Source organism: Hippopotamus amphibius, chromosome 1, assembly GCF_030028045.1.
Source record: "Hippopotamus amphibius kiboko isolate mHipAmp2 chromosome 1, mHipAmp2.hap2, whole genome shotgun sequence".
NCBI classification, from domain to species: Eukaryota; Metazoa; Chordata; class Mammalia; order Artiodactyla; family Hippopotamidae; genus Hippopotamus; species Hippopotamus amphibius.
This window is the reverse complement of record NC_080186.1, coordinates 98,486,559-98,512,233: the sequence shown is the minus strand read 5'-3', so window position 1 is coordinate 98,512,233 and position 25,675 is coordinate 98,486,559. Positions and strand designations below refer to the sequence as shown.

Genomic DNA, 25,675 nt, shown 5'->3' with positions numbered 1-25,675 from the left:
TGAATGCTGCTGAAAACAAAACCTTTAAAGCTTCAGCAAGAATTCTTTCTGGTCTTAAAAACAAACAAACATAAGTAGTTACATTTGAATCCTTCTTCTCACACAAATGCCATCTGCTTTAATCATCTCAGCCCTATTTAAGGCACAGAGTGAGAGGGAAAGGGTTGGAGGAACTCTTTTAGTCAGTTTTTCAAACTCAGAGACCCATTAATGGATGGCAAAACCATTTAGTGAGCCATGATCAGAACTTTAAAAAAATGAAATAGAAGCAAAAATATTAATGTGTATTATAAGCTGTAAGGGTTATGTATGATTTCATGAGATTTTTGTTTCAGGCATATGTATATATGTGTATATATACCGGGTTGTGATGTAAAATGTATTTCTTACTAGAGTCCTAAGTCAAAAAAAGCTTGACAGTTCGAAGTTAGCGCTGTCCAAAGTGTGTTCTATGGAACGACAGTCCCATAGTGAATGATCTATGTTAAAAGATTTTATGAAAACATAGACTTGCTAAACAGAATACCCTATCTTGTTCCTGAAGACTCACAGCGTGCTTCTGCATACTAAAGGGTCTAACAAATTGAAGTTAGAAACCTCTTTAACTTTGTTTAATCCAGTAACTCCCAGACTTATTTGACCACAAAGCCCCCTTTTTTGAGTGACACCAATTTACACCCTGCAGAATAATCTTCAAGAAATGCTACTCTAGGCAAATGCTGCTCTGAGCCCCTCCACCTTAATTACCTGTTGGGTCAGCCGCTCTCTTTCCTTCTCCAGCATGTAGGTGACATCATCTCCTTCAGCTGTGTCCTGTGCATGCCTTTGCCTTTCTTCCTCAAGGTCTAGGATTACCTTTAAGGAATTAAAAAAAAATTTTTTTTTTCAAATATCAAGGAGTCACACTTAGAATACATTTAAATACTAAGTGTCTATCTAAGCACCCAAGATCATTTCATAGACAGATAAATAAGTAAATCCCAGTCAGGGCCATCAAGGAGCACACGGTCTAGAAGGCTGAAAGATATGCAAGCTATGTACTAGGGAACAATACGATACATACTTACCTGAGGTAACACAAAGTGGCATGTAAACAGAAGAGAGCAACTTATTAGCCGTAGGGACTGAGGAGGTTTCAGAGAATTACTAAAAGTTTGGTGGGACTAGGGGACAGGTGTAGGTGATGAAGTCATGCAGGACCATGGAAAGCTGAAAGCTGAGGCTCTCCCTTGACGTTCAACTCACGGGAGGTATCAGAGAGTGAAGCCTGAAATTAAGCATTTCAAATAGGTGACATCCTAACTGTGCCTTGCTTAATTAATATATGCATTTTGTGTACAGTAGATAAGAGGTGAAAAGACTCTCTTGACTTTATCCTGCATAAGTGAAGATGTTTCACAAGGCTTTTTAATTAACCTGCCTACCCCATTCCACTTATCCTGGTACGAAGGGATTAAGACCAATTTTAAGGAGAATACAGTTTTTTTTAAAGGGACATTTCCCCACAGAATCCTGCCTACAACTGCATAATATTCCAATGGCTATAGATTTCTTCGTAGCTTCTGCTCATGCTTCAGAGATGCCTTGGCCCAGACCTCCCCAGGCCAGTGCACTGTCATCCCAGTGGCCATTTCCTATTGTTTCTCCTAATGACTGTTATGACTGGAGAGAGAAAACTTTCTGGGACTCCTCTTTAAATACAAAAATGAAAACATTTTGGTGTATTTCCTTTTGGTTAAACACACACACACACACACACAAATGTTTGCAATTTGATAGAAAGAAAAGCTTTTGGCTAAAGGTGGTAGATCATTTCCCCTCCCTTTGGAGAGCCCTCTAAAATGACAGAAATGGGATGAAAATAAAAACCCACAAAGTCAAAAAGAGAGACTTTGGCAGACGAAATTTTAATAACGTTCTGAAGAAAGAAGGAGAGTGGAGGAGTGCTAACTACGTTGGTACGGGGGAGGAAGCCATTTTTGCCCTGTAGAACCCCAGGGACATACGGAACCTGCAAGTGGCAGATACTGCAGAGGAGAGGTGAGGTGTAGGATAGGAGACAAGGGCACTGGCTCCAAGTCTGTATTTTCAGAAGAGTTATTTGTCCCCCCAACCTGATTCCTACACAGAGAATGCTCAGCCAGGCAGCTACTGCCCAGGAATACACCAGATGTTTATCCCCTGAAGAAACAGAATGTGACAGGCTCCAGATTTGGTAATAACAGAAAAGACAGAGAATGATGGTGAGGAAAGGGTATTGTTTGCTTTGGGAAGATGGCGGGGTGGAGAGGAAAGGGAGATGGGATGTAAAATAACGACATCCACATCTATAATAAAAGGAAGTAAATATAAGTGTCTAAAATTGATAAGTGAGAGAGCAGTATATTAGTTAGAAATATGGAAGTTAGCTACCAAAATAAACAGTTAAAAGAGAAAAGTGGTTGTCTCTAATATTGAGGAGGAGAAAGAATGGGAAAGGGTGGACTAGGGAACCCTATTTTTCATAATAAGCAGAGTAACTATGTAATTGATTGTCCAAACCACTAACACGTCTGAGAGCCAAAGTGGGTATTGTTAACAGCCATGCCAAGGCATCAGGCACCCTAATTATAAGCCTCTAGGTACGATTTGATGTCTAACAAAGTTAGTGTTCTACTTTGATAAAACACTTAAGAATAGATAGGCAGCTGTTTTAAAATATTTAATACTCACTATCTTACGCTGCAATAAAGTGTTAGGGAATTTGAATTTTTTAACTCTTCCTCTCCCCAATCACTTAGAACCATAAATTACCCCAACACTACACCTTCGATGGGCATGAGAGCCAGACAGCCCTTCAGTACAACTCAGTTACTTCATGTATGAAATAGAAAGCAGGCCTGCCTATCAAACAAGGATATTGCGAAGATTTTCTTATAATATTATGTAAAAGCCCCCAAATGTAAGCAACTAACTCAACCTCACTGACACCTTCTAAGTTGGGCCACAAATGTCTTCAGATTACTTCAGTTGAATCCACAGGTTAAACTTTTCTGGGTCTTGGAGAACTCTGAGAATTCAAGTAAGGATATCGGAAAAAAATTCATTTTCTACAAAATACATAAACTTTTGGCATTCTGTATATTTTCTGGGGGATCATGGAACATCTGAGACCCATTCGTGGTTAAGAACTCCCACTCTGGCCTTTTGTTTGGACTCTGTGAAGGGAGAGAAAAATCATGGGCAAGACCTAAGCCCTTAAGCACTTTGTCAGATGCATTTTAAGCAGATGGCTCTGTAAAGCAGGTAACCATAAAAGTAAACGAAGGTCCATCAGATTGCAGCTGCTAACCCATTTTTTTCAAAATAAAATGCTTCCTACTAAATGCACTGATGTCCCCCCTTGTTGGTATAAATCTAAACCAATAGTTCTTAAAATTGCAGATTCTAGCCAAACATCTTTTCCAGGCCAAATCTGAGCCATAAATGATAAGTCGGGAAATGAAATCATAAGCACTAGAAGAATTCCAATGAGATGAGGTAGAGGAATGCACAGGTTTGCCTTCGTATCTTAGGGGCTGTAACACCTAGAAAACACACACACACACACACACACACAAACACACACACTTTCCTAATAGGGTAGAACAGCTTTAAGGTAAACAACCCTAGGGACTGTTTATGGTTTTATGAGAAGTAAAATGCAATGAAACTCAAAACTAGAAATAAATGAAAATAATCTATTGGCTTGTATGTTTACCAATCAGGTAAACTCTCTCTGCCTCTGATATAGCATTCCCCAAATACCTGTTCATTTTTCTGTTTATCACTTAAGTAAGCAAATAGAGAACAATCCGTTCAACTACAAGCCCTTGTCAAGCCCCAGTTTGTTGCCAAAGTTTGGATGATCAAGAGTTGAAAAAACATACCAAGTGTTTTAGAGTGTCATATCAAGAAGAAATGCCATCTGAAATAATGTGTCTGGCATACTGCCTCAATTTAACATTTGGAATAACCTGCATTTGCTATCTCCTGGCTCCTAGGTAACCTAAAGGGCTTTTGGACACCTGTGAGACCTCCCAGTTGAATTACTGTGAGGACTGGCAGCTGACAAGAAAGTATCAGGCATTATTTAGAAAGTCTTCACAGGACTTTGCAGGCGCGCGTCAGCGAGTGAACCCACCTTGCGGTGCCTGCTCTCAGCAGCGGCCAGCTGCGACAGCATGCGCTCCTGCATGTTCTTGCACTGCTTCATCACCACCTTAAGAATCGAGAGCGGGTTTGTGCAGACTGGCTGCTTCTCGCCATCATTCTTCTCCTTCAGTGTTTCAAAGTCTCTCTGGAGTGCCATTAAAGGATCACTGATGTTATATTTTCCATAGCGTTCTTCAATGAAAGTATCTCTGTGTTGGGCCTGGGAAAGAAGGAAAAATAAGCATTTTGCTTTCAAATACTGCTGAGGAGGGGATTTGCTAGTAGTTTGACATCAAAGGTGTGGTGTGAGTATGAAGTAACCTTTTGACTACAAATCAGACTGAGCCATCCAAGCACAGAAACAACATCAGAAAAGGGGCATAGCACATAAATGAGAACAAATACTTATATAAAGCTAATTATATGTTAAGACATTGATCTAAGCATTTAGATTCAGATTATCTTATTTAAATTTTGCAACCCTACAAAGTAAGTGCTATCATCTCCATTTTGCAGATGAGAAAATTATTACAGAGTGGTCAAGTGATTTGTTTCAGGTTACTCATCTAGCAGCCTGTCAGAAATGGGATTTAAACCCAGGCAACCTGGCTCTAAAGTCTGTGACCTTAACCACCATGCTTATTTACTGCCTCAGCTTATGAATGCTTATATTACCAACAGGTATATCTTATCTTTTCTTTCTGTGTTATGGCATTTGCATTTCTAAAATATGGTAAGCATAATACTTTGAGGAGTTTATATATTTAGAGACCTAACAAGGTAAGCCGTAGATAGGTAAAGGACACTAAAAATATTTTTACATTATCATTGAGGACTATTTGTGATTTGTCCGTATAGAACTTCACTCAGTTGTTGGTGGGTCAGGAGGGTGGAGGCACTCACCACTAGAGGTGCTGACAAAATCCCTTCTACCTGTTGCCAAATTCCACCCCCTCTTCTAGCCTCTGTTCAGATGCTATCCTCAATCATCTTTTCTGTCCCCTTCAGGGCTTGGTGAGCTTTGGGGATGAGAGGGAACTTGAGCAGGGAATGTGGACTGGTGCTTGGAGCCTGGCCTAGGGTTTTGGGCCTGGGTGCCAAGTCAAGTCGAATGATCAGGAAGGGAGTGCCAGGAGATTCCTAGGCTTCCCTCTCATCTCTGCTAGGAAAGACCTGAAGCATTATTTCATATAAGCATCATATATTATGTGCAGGTGAAAAGAGTGACATTAACAATTACTTTACTAAACAGACATTTAAATGTTTCCTAAGACATTTTGCAAAAAAAAAAAAGAAAAAAGGTGTTAATAGAGGGTTGAGGAAACTTTCTTAAAAATCATAGCAAAGTACTATATAATTTAATCTTTCAAATGAAATCTAGTTATGAAAACTACTGTTATTTCTCAATTTTTAAAAATTATTTCTTCAGTAGCTATATTTTTTTACTACCACTACCCAGAAATGGGAACCCTTTTGAAAAGAAAAATACACAATTCAATGACTATGCTTAGAAACAGAAACCCTCAAGAAAATAAAGCAAACATGGGGTTTCTTTGACATGTTTCAGTGCTGAAAAATTGATGCCTCCTTCTTCGAGACTGTCCAAGTTCAAGACTCAAGAATTAGCCTTGTGTTACAAATTTGTGTTGTTATCAGTTGGCAGATGTTCAAAAGCAGAGGTAGAAGCCCTGGGTTTTACTTCTGGCTGGACTACAACCATCTTAGTGATGACATTATTGGAGTATTTGGATAATATTTGTAAACTAAAAATTTGAAGAGTGAAATTCATTTGTTCCTTTAAGTTACTGATAACCATCCTCCTAAACTTATTACAAGTGTGTGTGTGCGCACGCACATGCACACACACGCACACGCACACGCACATGTGACCATGTGAACTGAAGGGGGGAGGGATTTGAAAGACTGAATTCTATTCTTTTTCTAGGTCCAAATTAAAAAGGAAATTTTCAGTAAAATTTCAAAATAATCTCACCTATTTAGGATGGAGGAAGACAAAACCAATTCCAAAATTGGCTATTTTTATTATTATTTTTAAAAAATATTTATTTATTTATTTATTTGGCTGTGTTAGGTCTTAGTTGGGGCACACAGGATCTTTGTTGTGGCATGTCGGATCTTTCGTTGTGGCATGTGGTCTCTAGAGCACTCAGGCTCAGTAGTTGCGGAGCACCAGCTCTCAAGCACATGGGCTTAGTTGCCCTGGCATGTGGGATTTTAGTTCCCCAACCAGGGATCCAACCTATGTCCTCTTCACTGGAAGGTGGATTCTTAACCACTGGGCCACCAGGGAAGTCCCTATTATTTTTTAAAAATCATGGCAAGAACAGACCAAAAAGCTAACTTTTAGTTACATGTTTAAGAGCATTAATGTCAAACAACATGAAACTCAATGTTTTCGTTTCATTAAGGACATCTGTTTCTTTAAGTTGAGGTATAAAAACATGAGATTGATAACCCAGGATTCAATGAAAGTATCTATTTGCAGCTATTAATGTCCTAAGGCAAATCTTAGAAAAAACTTAGACAAAGGAAGCAAGAGGAAAAAAAAAAACTCTTTAAGAAGTTGAAATTCCGTCAATTATATCTCAATAAGAGGCCTTAAAAAAAGTTGAAATTCCACTTTTCTGTCTCATCTTTTATTCATGATTACTGTTTCTGCATGATTAGCTATGGAAAAGAAATGACTATTGGTACTAAAATTGGTTTAGTAGGACAAAAAGGAAAAAGTGAACCTGAATATTTTTATTACCTTCTCCTTTTCAGAACACCATGGAGAAAGTGGGATGCGAGAGCAGAGCTGGAAGTACAATTTGTGATCTTGATATCAGATCTGCTGAGAAGCTGTCTCTCAGAGGTTTGCGTTATATAGTCAACCAACCCTTAAAAAAATGACTTTTTAAAACCCACATTGTTATTATCCTGTAGAATTAATAAGCATCAGAGTTACAAGTAATGGATGAGGAGCTTCTTTGGTGAGGTCTCAGACTTCTCTCAGAATAGTTGTTAAGCTGTCTGTTTTCTCTTGAAGTATTTCACAGTAATTCCATAATCACTTGCATAGTAATTACAAGTTATACAAAATTGGTAGCTTCACACATAAATGAAAAGCATCTGTGGAATAATCTAAAAAAGACTCCTTGTCAGAAAACAATTGTTTTAAGTACATACTAATATGGGACCCAAATATGGAAAAAGTGAATTCTGTATTTATTATACCAAACACTGAATTGGAAATGGGAGACGGAATATAGTATTTTCCAACCAACTTAATGCTCCAGTCAGGTAAATTGTAAGGATTACACATTTAACAACACAAATAACAACAATAACCAAGACCAGATGTTAAGATTTGACAAATGAAAGAAGAACTTTAGTGGAGGTGTGTATTGGTTGTCTATTCCTGTATAACAAATTACCCCCAATATAAATGTTTAGTAAACATTTTTTATGTCATACAGTTTCTGAGGGTCAGGAATCTGGGAGGGGCTGAGGGCTGAGCTGGGTGCTTCTGGCTAAGTGTCTCATGAGGTGGCAGTCAAGCTGCTGGCCAGGGCTGTAGTCTGAAGGCATGACTAGGGCTGGAGGATCCATCTCCAAGCTTGGCTGTTGGGTTAAGCCTTGGTTGCTTGCACATGCTAGCTTCCCACAGAGCAAATGATGTGAGAGAGTGAGACAGACAGACACAGACACAGACACACCAAGATGGAAGCCCCACTGTCTTATAACCTAATCTCAGAAGTGAGTTACTATCATTTCTGACATATTCTAGCAATCACACAGACCAACCCTGGTATATGTGGGTGGTTGGGGGGACTACTTAAGGGTGTGAATATCAGGAGGGGGGACCCTTGGGGGCCATCAGGGAGGCTGGTTATCAAGATGAATGACTAGACATGCTACCGCTACCATTTATGTTTCAGGTCAAAATTTAGAGGCTAAATACCTATACTAAAAACTGCCAAGGCTCAGTTTTAATATTTTAATGAAATTTCAGCTATTTTATAAAAACTTTAAAATGATCAGGATTTCACTTTTGGCGGGAGGAATTCAGGAGTACTAAAATCAATCAACTTCTTGCAATTTCATTATTTTTACTTCAATGACAACATATATTTTAACTGAACAGAAATTCCTACATTGTCAGAAAACACGATCTTTAATTTCAGACAACAGTAAAATAACTGTCTGGTTAGACAGATTCAATGATAGAGCATATTACTACAGCAGACAAAACATACTAGTCATCTATTACTCACTTATTTTTACTGTTACTGGCTAAATGAAACACACCACTACTGAAAGCTTAAAATAAAACCACATAATATCCTTGGATATGCCATGTTTGCTCTCCAAAAATTTCAGCTTTGCTATGATAAACTACAAAAAGAAACATGAAGCAGTTACCCTCTCTCTATAATAAATAATCTATTATAATAAAATTTATCATATATACATAATAGTTCAATAATATGCAAATAATAGTATAAATTATATATATTCCAATCTTAAAACAGGAAATCAATCTCTTTATTCTGTAGATGATAATCACCAACATGAGAAGTGGTTCCAAATGTAAAGGTGAAGAAATATGGCCCATTTAAATGGGGGCTTACATTTAAGTAGAAGGTTTTATTTTCAAGACTCAGGCTGATACCATAACTGTATTAGGATATGCACTTTTGCCATTTATTGCCAATTCTGAAGTGATACGTATAAAAGTAATCAGCAATATAAACATGCCTTTAAAAATATCTGAATACCTCTATGCCAGGGATCAGAAAGACAAAAGAACGTAATTCCAAAATGGTTTTTATTAATGGTACCAAAGCATGTTAAAAGGAATTCTTTTCACACACAATTTGAATCTATTAATCTTCAAATCATTTACACTCTGGAGTCCCTAATAAACTATAAATAGCTGCCTAAGCAACTGGAAATAAAGCAACCATGCTGGATAAAGATGATAACATTACAAGTATACCCTCTGTTCTAGAAGTTCCTTTTCACGTGCTGAAAGAAAACTAGATTTTATTGTTTGATAATATTGATAAAAGAAGATTTAGCCTCATTGGAATTAGACTTTAATTTCTGGAAAATGGCACAAAATTTATCATGGGAGCAAAGAGAAAAAATTTTCATAATTTAAAAAATATGTCTAAATATTATTGAAAACTGAGTGCTCCTTCCACTTAACCATAAATGCTGTATTCTCAAATCTGGTCTTTTCTATATGTTTATTTTCTTTAATACTTTTGGGCTCTAGAATCTAACAGAACTGGGATTGTATCCTGTCACTACTACTTTCTGTATTACCTTTAGTAACAACCTTAACTTCTCTGTGCCTCAGATTCCTCATCTGTAGAATAAGGGTAACAATCTACCTATAGGTTGTTATAAAAATTAAATGAGTAATGTAAAATGCTTCCTATAGTACTTGACACAAAGTAAATACTATAAATATGAATTAATTTTTTCAATAATCAAGTTTAGAGTATAGATTTTCCTTTGTTTTAGAGCCAATGACTTAAACTCAACCCCACAGATTTAAGATTCTGTAAAATTGGATCAGGCTAGGAAATCTCCATTAAAAGCAGAACAAAATTCACCAATCCCAGATAACTCAGAAGTAACACATCACTAAAAATATATCAGGAACCCGAATAACCAATAACATTCTACTTACTTAGCAAATAATCCTGAACTGGTATGTGACATATTATGTAATGTGGTCAATTGATATTTATCTCTTGCATCATTAAACACTTCTCACTTTTCTGTCTTTTCTTTTATCTTACCTACCTAGATTGCAAGTGATCTGAAGGAAAAAGCACTTACAAACATCTTTCTTCTTCCTATATCCTATATTTTGCCTTAAGCCCAAGACATATAATAGATACTTATTTTCCAGCCTCTTTCCTGATGTCTTAGCCTCTCCTTACTCTCATCATTTTAGTGAGGTCAATATTTTATTTGCTGTTAGTACAATCTAGGATTTACTTAATATAATCGCTTAAGGTAACATCAATTCATATATTTAGCAAACTGACTGAAGTAGAATGAGCTTCAAAGATTCCCCCTTGTATTTTTAATAAAACGTTCATCATGTTAGTAAAAAAAAAAAAAAGAAAAAAAAAGATTTCCCTTGGAGTCAGTTTGCAACCACAGGTATTTAAAAAAGCAATTATTTACAGAAGTTCAGAGGATCACATTACAATATTATTTGACTACAGTGTAATAAATTCTTTTGAAGACTAAAAATGGTAAGTTTAGTACAAATAGCTACAAGTGTAGTACTTCTAGCTCACTGATAGAATAATATGGGTAAACAGAATAATGTAGCTACTTCAACATTCAAATTCCAGAGTCCTGAGAAAACTCCTAATGAAACTGAAATAAGTATGTTGAGGTTTTTTTGTCTTTGTACTGTTTTATTATTTTAGTCTATGTATGTGATTGAAACAAGTTACAGATACATTCTGGACTGGTACTACACAAATAACTTTTTGAGGTGGGGAAGAAAATGTGTAAGGGATTCTATGAGACCTGAACACATTAATGCTCTGAATACAAATTAAGGATTTGAAAGTATAATTTTTAATGCCACATTAGATCTTAATCTCTTTTATTCAGGGGACCATAAATCTCTTAAAATATAATTAGAGTCAACACCTACCTCATACCATACACAAAAAACAGGGATGGATCACAGACCTTAACATAAAATATGAATGGCCAAAAAGCACATGAAAGAGTGCTCAACTCATTAGTAATCAGGGAGATATAAATTAAAACAATAATAAGATACTACTAGACAGCCATTAGAAAGGCTAAAATTAAGGACAACATCAAATGTTGGAAAGAATATGGAGTGACTAGAACGCTCACATTGCTAGTGGGAGTATACATGGTATAAGTATTTTGGAAATTGATCTGGAAGTTTCTCATAAAGTTAGAAAATGCCTACGTACAATTCCACTTCTAAGTATTTGTCTAAAAGAAATGAAAACATATATTCACAAAGACTTTTACACAATTATCCAGAGTAGCTTTATTCATAATGGCCCCAAACTGGAAACAATCAAATATCAATCACTAGAAGAACAGATAAATAAAATGTGATGCATTCATACGATGGAATACTATTCAGCAATAAAAGGAACAAATCACTGATATATACGACACTGGTGAACCTGAAAATCATTATACCAAACAAAAAAAGTGATAGACATAAAAGAATACATTCTGTGTGACTCTGTTCTAATAGGCAAAACTAATCTGTGGTGAAGAGAATCAGAACAGTGGTTACCTCTGGATACAGGGGGGCACAAGTAAACAGGGAGGGACATAAGATAACTTTTGGTGTGATGAGAATCTTTATGTCTTGACAGGAATGTAGGTAAAACGGAGTGGCATTTGTCAAAACTTATTGAACTGAACACTTAAGATCTGTGCATTTCACTATATCTAAAATATATCTCTAGTTTAAAAACATAAAAATATATAATGAGAGTTAAAGGGAAAACTAAGTTATATGTAATATATGCTTTATATATGGTGTTTCAGAAACATGAGAAGTTCAAACCAAAGTAATGTTAATAGTAATAACAACAGCAGAAGCAACCAGAGAAGTTCTCACATTGGAGTGCTCATTACCTGCTGAGCAGTGTGCTCAGTGCTTTACATAGCTCATCTCATCCTAACAGTGTTCCTCTGCAGGTAGACAGCACAGTGTTCTCCATTTTACAGAAGAAACTGAACATCAACACGCGACTTTCCCAAGGTCACAAAGCCAGTTAAGTAGTGGAGAGGAACAGTAAAAGGTATATAGTAAGTACTGAATATGTTAACTGAATGAGTAACACACATAAACAGATATTCCCCAGGACTTCATAGGAATGAATTTCAGTTTGGTAGGTCTTGATCAGTAGCTTAAAAATGAAACAGAACAGAACTGAAAACATCATAGAGCATCAAATGTTTTAAGTACTATTTCAAGAAACTTTTCTTTTGGCATAAGAATACAGGTGTGTGTATCTGTGCGTGCGTGCGCGCATGTGGGTGTGTCCCTTGGGTCACAATGCAAAGTCTACTTTGTACTATGTGTCCCTGTCAATCAAGTTTGAAAAACACTAGAATAGAATGAAGAACCTAAGAAGTGTGACTCCTGAATCTATGATTTTAAACAGTTTAAGCTATAATAAATGTAAATTCTAATAGAAGTAATAAGGAATTAGCATTATTATTTTAAACTAATGAGTGTTATAAAAGTCTACAAACCAGAAGAAGTTTGGTCTAACATCAAATATACAAAATGTAAAAAAAAAAAAAAAAAAGTCTGTATTACCAGGGGTTAGACAATCAAAAATAGCATTGGAGGTTGGGGGGGACTTGGGGGGGGGGAGTCAAGGAAGGGAGGGAATACAGGGATATGTGTATAAAAACAGTTGATTGAACTTGGTGTACCCCCAAAAAAATAATAAATAAAAAAAAAATTAAAAAAAAATAGCATTGGAGAAGTCTGAGAAAATTTTCTGGATGTATGATTGATTCACAGAAGTACATGCTTTGAATGCTTATGTTGAATACTTAATGTCTGCTGGGTACTATATATGCTGAGTGATGTGGGAAATGTTGGGGGATAGAGATTTGACTAAGCTGCTGCTTTCAAGCAGCTTAAAATTTGCCAGACAAGTTTAAGGCCTAAGAGCAGAAATAAACAAGCTGCTTCTGCTTATTTAAATGTTTTCTAAACAATACCATTCATGTTTAGAGGAACACCAAGTACAATTTGTTTGATCAGAACTTTCTAAGACTCAGCCCTTACACTCATAAGGAATAGGAAGGAAAAGGCCAAGCCTGGAAGTGGGTGGGTTCTGGCAGATAAATGGGACTATCAGCAATTTAATGAATCACAGGAAACACCACGAGGTTGAGGGGGGCACACCATCCAAAAACTGTCTCTGAAGTATTACATAAGCAGACCCAGACTATAACTTGTCTGTGATACTTTAAGTAACCATGAACTTGCAAAACATCTTTATTAGATATGTGCTTAGGCTCCTTAACTCAGACAGTGTAGAAACTAACTTCAGTGTTAAAATACTAAAAAAGAGCTCACTAAATAACATGTGAAAGGGTATCTTCTTTCTCTGATTTTGGGACTCTGAGGAGGGAGGATATGAAGCTGTATAATTGTGAGATACAGGTACTAACTCAAAAAATTTGTTTGAAGCAAGATTCTTAAATTACAAACACAGACTGATACTACAAGGAAACACAGCAAGAAACAAGCTGCTCAAATTTAAGGCCTTGGGAAAAGGATTCTTACTTGGCTGAGAAGTAAAAGTGTTCACAATTAAAAGCGTACCAACAGGAATAAGAAGTTTGTGAAGTTTGTGGGGGTACACGAGGGTCAGTGGGGACTGTGGAGACAGGGAAGAATGAAAAAAGGGGACGTATGGTTTGAGAACCACACCGCAGTGAGAACAAGACACCAGGGCAGGCAGAGAGAAGCAAGGACAATGCTAATTATACATCCTAACAAGCTCCATGTCACAGTCAGAGGATGGGAAGATGGCAATTTCTGTTGTCTCTGCAGCCTTATGTAGAGGGCGGGAGCTAGGCATTCAGTTTCAACCAGCAGTCATACGGTGGCTTGGGACTCTAATCAGGGAAGGATCATTTTTCTTTAGGGAACAGAATGGGGAGAGGAGTAAAGCCAAGACTGAAAAGTAAAAGGTGGGCTATAAGTGCACTGTAGGGTGTTTAATGACAATTTAAAATGTGAACTCGTAATGTTGATCACTACAGTAGAGCACTGGATATGTGGTGAAACTGAGCACGAGAAAGCTGATCACTGCTACTGTTAGCTCCAAGTAATTCCCACCCAGGACTGCATGCATCTTCATGATGATAAAAGTCCAATGAAAGGGGTCAGAATATGCCTGGATCAGAAGAAGAACAGATCTTTGTTTGGAGATATATGAGCCCTTCCTTTTTATTTTAAAGAGTAGTGATACCATTAGGAAACTTTAAATGTCATCAAAGACAAGAATGGCATAACCTAGATCTTTTCCCCATTTTAATCCCATAAGGAACAGGAAAACTGGCTCTATTCCAAACCTCTAAGACTTTAATGATTTCTAGGTCTGATGTGGAGACAACAGTCATTTGTCCCACTGATGAAAGATACTGTCAGGAAAGGAAGGACAAGAGACTGAAAGGAAGATTTTAGAGAAAAGAACTCACAGCTATCAATTTGGAAAGCAGAGAAAGGGGAGGATAATGAAGATTTTGTGAAAGCCAAAAACAAAAACACTAGAGAAATGTGGGATAAAGAAATACATTCTGAAAGATAGAGAAAGGACATATACAGTTTAGACAGATGCCCACATGGGTCCTTAGCTGAAAAGTGTGGGAAACAATATTTTTGTAAATATATCTAGATAGATGAAGAAAGACAAGCAACACTACCCTTAAAAAGTACTGTACTATTTTATTTTCTCTGATGCTCTCGAAACTCTCATTGCTAACCTCTTAGGGAATGCAGAGGACACCATGGTAAAATGTCAGCTGATTTTATCTTTTAGTTGAATACAGATACATAGTGAACAAAGGTGCATATCCCCAATTATTTGGTATCTATTACTACAAATATGGAAACAAACACAAAGCAATAATTTCCTGTCTAAAGAACAAATTGTTCTTTTTTAGTACAGGGGTGAGATATAAATAATGTCAATGAGTGGGAATTATCAGCAATAGTAAAATTATGAAACTTGTCAACTGAAAAAAAAAAGCACAATGTGAGAGCTGTGAGTTAAATTTTATTTGGGGCAAACTGAGGACGCTAGCCTGGGAGACAGCCTCTCAGAGAGCTCTGAGGAGATGCTCCCTAGAGGTTGGGGTGGGGGGTCGGTGTATACATGATATCAGTGAAGGGGGAATATGTGCAATCAAGCACACATTCTGGCAGAAGGTTGCTGCTCGTCACGAGGAGCAGATGTCTCAGTTACTGATTTCAGTGCTTTTCTAGATATGAGAAGATGCAAGAAATTGGGCTCATAAAATCTTCTCCTGAAAATATCTACCTGAAGGACTGTTCTGCCAGTTTTTCCCAGAGCACAGAGTGCCTCATTCCTGATCTCTGTCCTGAACTCCTTTTAGGCATGTTGAAGGTCAGTGACTGCAGTGGCTAGTGACTTCATTCTTAAAGAACCAGATGGCGAGTGACAAGTTTTAGTTGGCAAACTATATTACTATAGGTAAGCCTCTCTTCTCAAAAATATGAATTAATAAATGGCAACCTATTTTTTTTTTTTCTGGGTGATGGGATTTCAGGTGCAATTTATTCCTTTCTTTCCACATTTTTGTATTTTATTTATTTTTTATTTTTTTTATTTTTTTTTAATTATTTTTTTGGGGGTACACCAAGTTCAATCATCTGTTTTTATACACATATCCCCGTATTCCCTCCCTTCCTTGACTCCCCCGCCCTCGCGTCCCCCCCACCCTCCCCACCCCAGTCCTCTAAGGCATCTTCCATCCTCGAGTTGGACTCCCTTTGTTATACAACAACTTCCCACTGACTATTTTACAGTTGGTAGTGTATATATATGTCTGTGCTACTCTCTCGCTTCGTCTCAGTTTCCCCTTCACCCCATGCCCCCTCCCATACCTCGAGTTCTCCAGTCCATTCTCTGTATCTGCGTCCTTGTTCTTGTCACTGAGTTCATCAGTACCATTTTTAGATTCCGTATATGTGAGTTAGCATACAATATTTGTCTTTCTCTTTCTGACTTACTTCACTCTGTATGACAGACTGTAGTTCTATCCACCTCATGACATATAGCTCCATCTCATCCATTTTTATAGCTGAGTAATATTCCATTGTGTATATATGCCACATCTTCTTTATCCATTCATTTATTGATGGGCATTTAGGTTGCTTCCATGTCCTGGCTATTGTAAATAGTGCTGCAATAAACATTATGGTACATGTTTCTTTTGGGATTATGGTTTTCTTTGGGTATATGCCCAGGAGTGGGATGACTGGATCATATGGTAGTTCTATTTGTAGTTTTTTAAGGAACCTCCAAATTGCTGGTGGCTGTACCAACTTACATTCCCACCAACAGTGCAACAACCTATTTTTTGAGGCTTGAATACATTCAAGCTAAACTTAAAGCGCCTTAACTTACTCTCTCAGATGACAAATATTTCTGAAGAACTTACTAGGTTCTAGATATCTGGGATGCAGTGCAGCAAGATAAAATACCTGCCCCTTCTGAAGCTTATATTTACTGAAAAAAATACTAAATGTAAAGAAAAGAGAGATGAAAATACATAATCTGTAAAGCTTTATAGACAAATTATTTTATATAGATGAATAGACAAATTATTACCAATCAAGTGCAAAGAAAAAGAGAAATCACGTTAAGTATGATCCAATTGTACAAAAATTTATTAGGTACGCTTATATGAGAAGTTCTATACATAAAGTTTCAAATCAATAAGAAGAGAGTTCTGAATTAAATAACACAATCTCTTACTCATTTCTAACAATGAATTCAGTCTTTTGTTGAAGAGACAACACATTAGGTATTGAATTAGATCAAAAAAAATTTTTTGAACTTATGCATATCTTAGCACTCATTGGGTGAAGCTGACTATTTGAGGCAGAAAATACTTTTTGTTGTTGTTAAAGGATGAAATATTATGAACTACACACATGAAATTGAAGACAGGAAAAATACTTTGAAGGGCTGTAGGTCTCTTGCTATGATATGAGAATTTCTTAAAATTTTAATCATGTGGCTTCTCATACATATGTTGTCAGCTTTACTTAACTTGAGTCCATGATCTGTAAAATAATTTGTTCTGGAAAAATAACTTTTAGGTATCCTGCATAAAGGCAGAATTTGAAAATTAGTCAGAAACTTAGTCTGCTTTTTTGGGAGGAAATCAGGGATATAGAGGTAGCAAGCTCACTGGGCTCATAAAATCTTCTCCTGAAAATATCTATCTGAAGGACTGTTCTGCCAGTTTCTCCCACAGCAGAGTGCTTCATTCCTGATCTCTGCCCAGAACTCCTTTCAGGGTGTCTTGAAGGTCAGTGACTGTAGTGGCTACTGATTTCCCTAGACATGCTATACTTGTCTCTCCTCCCTTAACCATATATTTTCAAATTAATACAGATTTCTGTGAGAAGTATAAGCTACCTAGAAGATCGTTAAAAAGTAAATGTTGTTCTTAACTCCTTTCCATCCCATTGTTCACACTATATTTCTTACAAATATAATTTTTATTTTAATTTCATCATTAGCGAATGTCTATTTTCTCATAAAATTTTAACTCCATAGATAAAGCTGAAGTACTTCCAAAACGTTACCCAATCTCTTTCTTTTCCGAAGGTTCTTAAGTATGATGGGCATCCTTCCAGACCTGTTCCAAGCATATACATGTGTGTGTAGGAGGGTGTGTGTGTGTGTGTAATTACATAGATACTATTTTCTGTAAAACTGTTTTGCAACTTGTTTTCACTTATTGTGTCCTAGAGAGCTTTCTAAGTCAGTAAGTATGTAGCTTTTTTTCCTCATTAGCAATTGCATAATATTCCATCATAAGGATGTACCAGTTACACACCTATACTTTACTGATGGATATTTTAAGCTGTTTGTAGTTTTCAAATACTGTATTAAAAAATACTGCAATGAGCATCCTTGTGCAGATACGAGAATAGTTTGGTGGAACAGATTTATTGCTGTGATTTTCTAAGGAAATAATTTCCTATAAAATAAAATTCTCAGCTTGATTCTATAAATGCTCCTCTTCCATAAAGATTTTCAGCAAACACCTAAGATCGTTTCCTCCTATTCTTTCAAGTTGTTGCTACCACTGGCTGAGCTGAAATACTAAATGATGGACCACAGGCTTTAACTTTAGACGCGACCTCCTTGTCTTTCTCTTCTCTTTATAGGGGCAACTAGAAATAACCTCTGATTAATCCCAAATCACAAGGCTAACACATGCAAGGAAGACACAATAAGAGGAAGTCAAAATAACAGGAATAAGCTGTTTCCCTTTTTTATTTGTTTTAGTTTCAGGTTGAAAAATGCAATGAAATTCCCCACTGCTGAAATCTTTTCTGAAGCTTTCCCCAACTGCTAGAGAACTGTGTGTTCTCTAAATAGGTAGCATTTTACAATGTGAATTCTCCCTTTCTTTCCTCAAAGACATAAGAAAAACAGCCCATAAGGAAGACGTCAGTTAAATGATAAATGTGCTTATTTTTCTGGCCCCTTTACTCTTGAACCCCCTAAACGCCACAATTTGTAATATAAATGATGATGTGATAAAAAGCTGTGTCTTATTTTTTCACTATTACCATAGAGAATAGCAAATAGGTATTATATAGACAATTATTTTTAAGAGTTCACTGTTATATGAGGCTCAACGTAGTTGTCTTTTTTACAGATACCCAATTTATAAACATCCCATGCATATGACCAGCCTGTCCTGATTCTTTTGGCTCTTTTCTGCCAGAATACCCCACCACCAAACCTGGTACTTTCCTTTCACTAATTTCATTTCCTTCCCAGGGCAGACCATTTTGGGAGTTCCTACCATTCTTAAGGGAACCAAGTCAAGGGGAAGGAAGGAAGGGACTTCGTGAAATGCATTTCTGGCTTCACCAGTCACAATACTGTTTCTGTTTTCTTTTACTGTGCACACTGTTCTGAGCCTTATTTTTTCACTAAACTATATGTTGGAGAATGTTATACATAAAGATCTAGCTCTCACTTTCCTAGGGTTGCACAATATTCTACTGTACAATATACCATAATTTACTGAGCAGAACCCTAGCAATAAACATGTCAGCTGTTTTCAGCATTGCCATGAACAATGCTGCAACAAATATCCTGACACTTACACTTTACTGTATAGGTCTCAGTACAGCTGTAGCAAAAATTTCTAGATGTGGATCATGAAACTAGGTTAGTGGGGGTCACAATCAGCATTTAAAGGAAAATAAAGTACAAAACAAAATAGTCGTATGGCATGGTATAGTGTAAATATTAGATATAGTGCAGTAAAACATACAGTATACATTTTAGAGAAATTTTTGTTTTAGTTAATATAGGTATGTGGGTGTGTTTGTGTGTCCTGGATTGTGGCAAAATGGTGAAATGTATTTAATAAAGTGTTTGAAAGACACCTCTTTAGACTCTGGTATGATATTTTTATCACAGCCTTCTTTTTTCTCCCCCAAACTCTGTGATCTTTTTATTGGATAACTAGGTAACTTAGGTTTATCAGGCAGAGACAGTTGAGCTATTTAGATTGGGCTGGGAAAGAATAATATTAACAATGTCAGGAACAACAAAAAAGGAAGAATTCAACTAAGTTCCATATAGCTCTAATATCTTTTTCTATGAAGTGAATAATATATGGCTAAATTATCTTCTTAGAGTGAGTTGTACTAAACAGATATTTGAACAAGAAGTTGTATAAGATTACTGCTATTTAAAAACAAATGTTTCTGATTTTAAATTATTTACATATAATACAGAAGTTTTAATGAAAAAAAATTAAAATGTAATGTGATTCCACATCCAGGGACAATCACTCAAACTACAAATTTCAATCTATTTGCTCGAATCACTTATATATATATGTTATATAATTATATATACATATATATGTTATTCTTTATAATTGAGATTAAAGGATACATATATATTTTATTTTTAAAAAATATTTTCTGACGATTGATTATTGAAGTATAGTTGATTTACAATGTTGCAGGTGTACAGCAAAGTAATTCAGTGTGTATATATATATATATATATATATATATATACTTTTTCAGATTCTTTTTCATTATAGGTTATTACAAGATACTGGGTATAGTTCCCTGTGCTATACAGTAGGTCCTTGTTTTTTTTATCTATTTTATATATAATAGTGTATATCTGTTTTCTTTCCCCTTTGGTAATCATAAATTTGTTTTTTATGTCTGTGAGTCTGTTTTGTAAATAAGTTGATTTGCATCATTTTTTAGATTCCACATATAAGTGATATCATAAGTTATTTGTCTTTCTCTCTTTGACTTACTTCACTTAGTATGACAATTTCCATCCATGTTGCTGTAAATGGCATTATTTCATTCTTTTTTATGGCTGAGTAATATTCCACTAATACACACACACACACACACACACACACACACACACACACACACCCCAATCACATCTGCTTTATCCATTCATCTGTTGATGGACATTTAGGTTGCTTCCATGTCTTGGCTATTGTGAATAGTGCTACTATGAACACAGGGGTGCATGTATCTTTTTGAATCAGTTTTGTCTGGATATATGCCTAGGAGTGGGATTGCTGGATCATACGGTAACCCTATTTTTAGTTTTTTGAGGACGCTCCATACTATTTTCCATAGTGGCTGCACAGTGGAAACAAAAGTGTAGGAGGGTTCCCTTTTCTCCACACCTTTCCCAGCATTTATTATTTGTAGACTTTTTGGTGATGGCCATTCTGACCAGTGTGAGGTGGTATTTAATTGTAGTTTTGATTTGCATTTCTCTAATAATTAGTGATGTTGAGCATCTTTTCACATGCCTATTGGTCATCTGTATGTCTTCTTTGGAGAAATGTCTATTTAGGTATTCTGCTGATTTTTTGATTGTGTTGTTTGTTTTTTTGATACTGAGCTGTATAAGATGTTTGTATATTTTGGGAATTAAGCCCTTGTTGGTTGCATTGTTTGCAAATATTTTCCCCATTCCATATACTGTCTTTTCATTTTGTTTATGGTTTCTTTTGCTGTGCGAAAGCTTTAATTAGGTCACATCTGTTTATTTTTGCTTTTGTTTCCATTACCTTAGGAGACATATCCAAAAACATATTGCTGCAATTCATGTCAAAGAGTGTACTGTTTTCCTCTAAGAGCTTTATGGTATCTGGTCTTACATTTCGGTCTTTAATCCATTCTGAGTTTATTTTTGTGTATGGTGTTAGAGAATGTTCTAATTTCATTCTTTTACATGTCCAGTTTTCCCAGCACTACTTACTGAAGAGACTGTCTTTTCTCCATTGTATATTCTTGCCTCCTTTGTTATAGATTAATTGACCATAAGTGCATGGGTTTATTTCTGGGCTTTCTATCCCATTCCATTGATCTATATGTCTGTTTTTGTGCCAGTACCATACTGTTTTGATTGCTGTAGCTTTATCACATAGTCTGAAGTTAGGGAGCATGATTCCTCCAGACTTCTTCATCTTTCTCAAGATTGTTTTGGCTATTCGGGGTCTTTTGTGTTTCCATACAAATTAAAAATTTTTTTGCTCCAGTTCCGTGAAGAATGCCAGTGGTAATCTGATACTGATTGCACTGAATCTATAGATTGCCTTGGGTACTGTGGTCCTGTTAACAATATTGACTCTTCCACTCCAAGAACATGATATATCTTTCCATCTGTATAGTCTTCAATTTCTTTCATCAGTGTCTTATAGTTTTCAGAATACAGATCTTCTGTCTCCTTAGGTAGCTTTATTACTACGTATTTTATTTTTTTTGATGCTAAAGGATATATTTAATATGATCTGCTTCATAAATTTAGCATTACACTGTAGAAACAGTACATGTCATTAGAAGTTCCTCATATGCATATTTTAAAATAGCTACATTATAGTTCACCATATGAATGTACCACCCAATTCATGTAGCCATTAAACAGGATTTTACTTTTTATAAAGAATTAATTGCAGCTAGATCAATATAACTGTTATGGGATGTTTGGGGGGTAATCTGAAGTAACTTACAGAAAATGTTTTTTTGCAAATATATTTTCACACAAAACCATGTAGACTATAGCAACTCTCCTCAATAAATAGGTGTTCTGAGATTAATAAATTCAATACAAGAAACCACTGTTGAATTTTTTATTCAAAAGCATAAAAGAAATGTAATAGTATTTCTACCTATTCTTCAATAACTGGCTCTGGAGCTGCATTCAGATTTGGGGAATGTCAGTAATAAATACAATCTCCTTTAAAATGGATTTTCTTTCTGTGGTCCAAATTAACAATGAGAAAAATAATACTTTCTGGGAAATAATAAAGGAACAGTACATTTTGATGTTTATTTCCTGACTACTGATATGATATACTAAAATACAATTTAAATGATTTAACTTAAAAAGATAATCATTAAGCTTGTTTCAAACAGATAAATTGCTTTTGTTACTCCTAGGAAAGAGGTAATAATATTCTGTCAGAAGGTGAAAAAAATGTACATATTGTTTGTTTTTTTCCTTTGGAAAAATTATTTACCATAAGAAGCCAATAAACTATTAAAACCATGAAAATCAAAGGGTAAAAGTTGCTTTAAAGGAGAGCAATTCATTAAAGCACTAGAGGTTTTTCTTTTGGTTTCTCTTTTGGAAGTGTTTATGATTTTTAAATTACAATTAACTTTTGCCATTGGGAAAATAATTTAATTACTAAACTCTACTCCACAAAATTTTAAAAGTTAAATTACAGAATTCTAGTTTCTAAAAAGGCATAGAACAAAGCTGAAAAAGCTACTCTACATCAATCTACTTGATCTAAGAGAGGGTCAATAAGAAAGGGGATGAAGTGCTTTTTCACATAATATTTCAGAAACACAGCAAGGACATAAAAATCAATTAAGTTCTCGGAGGAGGCCTGCGGGCAGAAGCAGCAGACACCTGGACCCCAGCCTTGCCACCTCATTACGATCACCAGCATGGTTAAGACAGTGTACACCCTGCAGCCCTCCTCTGTGCTATAAGCCAGGGGCCCCCAACCCCCAGTCCGTGGACTGCTACCAGTCTGTGGCCTGTTAGGAACCAGGTCGCACATCAGGAGCTGAGTGGTGGGAGAGTGAGTGAAGCTTCATCTGCTGTTCCCCATCGCTTGCATTACCACCTGAACCATCATCTCCCAACCCCCACCCTGTCTGTGGAAAAACTGTCTTCCACGAAACTGGTCCCTGGTACCAAAAAGGTTGGGGACCACTGCTATAAGCAATGGCCTGCCTGCAAATGCACAAACTCAAGCCACTTTTAAGAACCTATTGCCTGTTAAGTCCAAGGAAGTCGATGTTTCCAGACCTCATTAGGAGGTTCAGAGAATGATGTTACAAAAACCAGCAAACCAAGATAAGAGAATGGGCAGGTGAAAGCTACAGACACTGCCACCAGTAGGAACATCAGGAGGAGCTACAAACCACTGAGGAAACCAAAATCAGAGGAAGAGCTCAAGGATAAGAACCAGCTCTTAGAGGCCATCAAACAAGCAGTTGCACCAGAAGTTGACTAAAACTCAGGGAGAGCAGAAGAACCTGACCCAAAAGGCAGAGCTGCTGGAGAAGTTACAGGACAACTGTTTGGCAATTTTGGAGAACAAGGACCTCAACCCAGGCAGTGAGACCCTGGCATCATAGCAACACTCCACCACAGGTCACATGGACTCTATATTGCTGTTGGAAACTTTCCAAGATGAGCTGAAGCTTTTTAATGAAATAGCCAAAAAGCAGATGGAGGAGTTACAGGCCTTAAAGGTAAAGCTGAAGATGAAAGAATAAGAGAGGGCCCAGTTCCTGGAACAATAAACCTTATGTAACAGTCAAGTAAATGATTTTATAACAGCCCTTGAGGAAATGGTGCAGCCATTAGAAATATGATAAAAAGCAGGTGGCCACATGGCTCCCTCTTGGGCATAAACTCTCAGAGGAAGCCCCTTAGGACATACACTTCTTGGCCATGATCTTCTAGCACTCACCATCCCCAAAGTGAAAACAGTTTCTGCAGTAGGATTAAGGACAGTTTATGCTGGAATGGCAATTCCTCCTTTAAACAAGTGTTCTGAGCCATCAGGTTGGCCAGCTATCCTGAACCTCATAGTACATAATTGAGGCCTAAGAAGAGAGGGGGCCTGGAACCTTGGATCAACCTTCTAGGCAACAAAGCAGCACAGCATTAGAATCAAGAGACTAAACCAGCCACAGCCAGAGGATCTGAAAGGTGACATTCAGATGTTCAGGAAAAAAACAGTGGAGCACAGGTAAACTTTCTGTAAACTAACAACTTGAAGTTACCTGAAATGGCTTAATAAATGAGTGAAGCTATAGACAGTAATAACACCTATAAAACAATATACTTTGGAGCTTTTAATCTTAAAAAAAAATTAAGTTCTCAATAGATACAGAAAAAATAGATACAGCACATGACAAAATCTAATATCCGTTCCTGATAAAAACTCAGCAAACTAGGAACAGAAGGACATTTCCTCAACCTGATAAAGAACATCTATGAAAACCTACAGCCAGCATAGTTAATGATAAAACACTGAGTGTTTTCTCCTTAAGATCAGGAACAAGACAAAGATATCCATGCTACTTCTATTTGACTTTGTACTGGAGGTTCTAGACAATGCAATAAGGCAAGAACAAGAAATGAAAGGAAATCAGATTAGAAAGAAATAAGTAGAATTGTCTTTATTTGCAAACATGCTTGTAGAAAATTCAATGAAATTTATAAAAAAGCTGTTACAACTAATAATTGGATTAGTAAGGTTGCAGGATAAAGGATCAATATACAAAATCAATTTCATGTCTGTATAACAGCAATAAACAATCAGCAATCAACATTTAAAAAACAATGCCATTTATAATAATTATAAAAATATGAAATAGTGATAAATCTGACTAAAGATGTTAAAGACCTGTACAATCAGATATAAAGCACTGCTGAGAGATCTAAGTAAATGGAGAGAAATACACATTCATGGATTAGCAAAAACAATACTGTTAACATGTGAATTTTTCCCAAATTGATCTATAGAGTCAATGCAATTCCAATGAAAATTTCAGTAGGACTTGTGGAAAAACTGATAAGCTGATTCTAAAATTCATATGGAAATGCCAAGAGCCATGAATAACCAAAACAACTTTCAAAAAGAACACAAGTTAGAGGATTAACACTACTTAATTTTAAGACTTACATAAAAGGCCACAGTAACCAAGACTATGTGGTATGGGCATCAAGGTAGAGAAATAAAGCAATGGAACAGAACAGAGTATCCAGAAATAAATCCAAAAATATACGGAAAATGGATTGTGACAAAGGTGCCAAGGCCATCTACAGAGGAAGGACAGTCTTTTTAACAAATGGGGCTAGAACAACTGAATAGCATATGCAAAATTTTTTATTTGATCCATATATTGTACCATATAACAAAATTAACTGAAGTTGTATCACAGACCCAAGTGTAAACCTTAAAGGTATAAAATTACAGAAATATAGGAGACAACTTTTATGACACTAAATCTTAGTTATGTAATGCTAAAAGCAAAATCCATAAAAGAAACATTGATAAATTGGACTTCATCAAAATGAAAAACTTATGCTCTTCAAAAAATACAGTTAGGAGTATGAAATGA

At 36.2% G+C, this 25,675-nt stretch overlaps 2 protein-coding genes and 1 pseudogene across 5 annotated transcripts in view; 2 read left to right on the top strand and 1 right to left on the bottom strand.

Moving 5' to 3' along the window:
• The window catches only part of ST7L (suppression of tumorigenicity 7 like), a 144,229-nt gene extending 140,061 nt beyond the window's left edge, over positions 1–4,168 (top strand). For both annotated transcript variants that reach the window (XR_009055530.1, XM_057749469.1), the window contains one exon: positions 4,023–4,168. Coding sequence is in view for 1 of the 2 variants with exons in the window: in XM_057749469.1 (XP_057605452.1) it covers positions 4,023–4,031 (9 nt within the window). In the remaining variant the exon portion in view is untranslated. The remainder of the gene's footprint in view (positions 1–4,022) is intronic.
• CTTNBP2NL (CTTNBP2 N-terminal like) overlaps positions 1–25,675 on the bottom strand; it is a 52,384-nt gene that overhangs the window by 4,489 nt on the left and 22,220 nt on the right. For all 3 annotated transcript variants that reach the window (XM_057749220.1, XM_057749298.1, XM_057749137.1), the window contains 2 exons: positions 4,163–4,393; positions 748–855 (listed from right to left, as the gene is read on the bottom strand). In XM_057749220.1, the coding sequence (XP_057605203.1) occupies positions 748–855; positions 4,163–4,393 (339 nt within the window). The remainder of the gene's footprint in view (positions 1–747; positions 856–4,162; positions 4,394–25,675) is intronic.
• LOC130858727 (small kinetochore-associated protein-like) lies at positions 15,363–23,751 on the top strand (annotated as a pseudogene).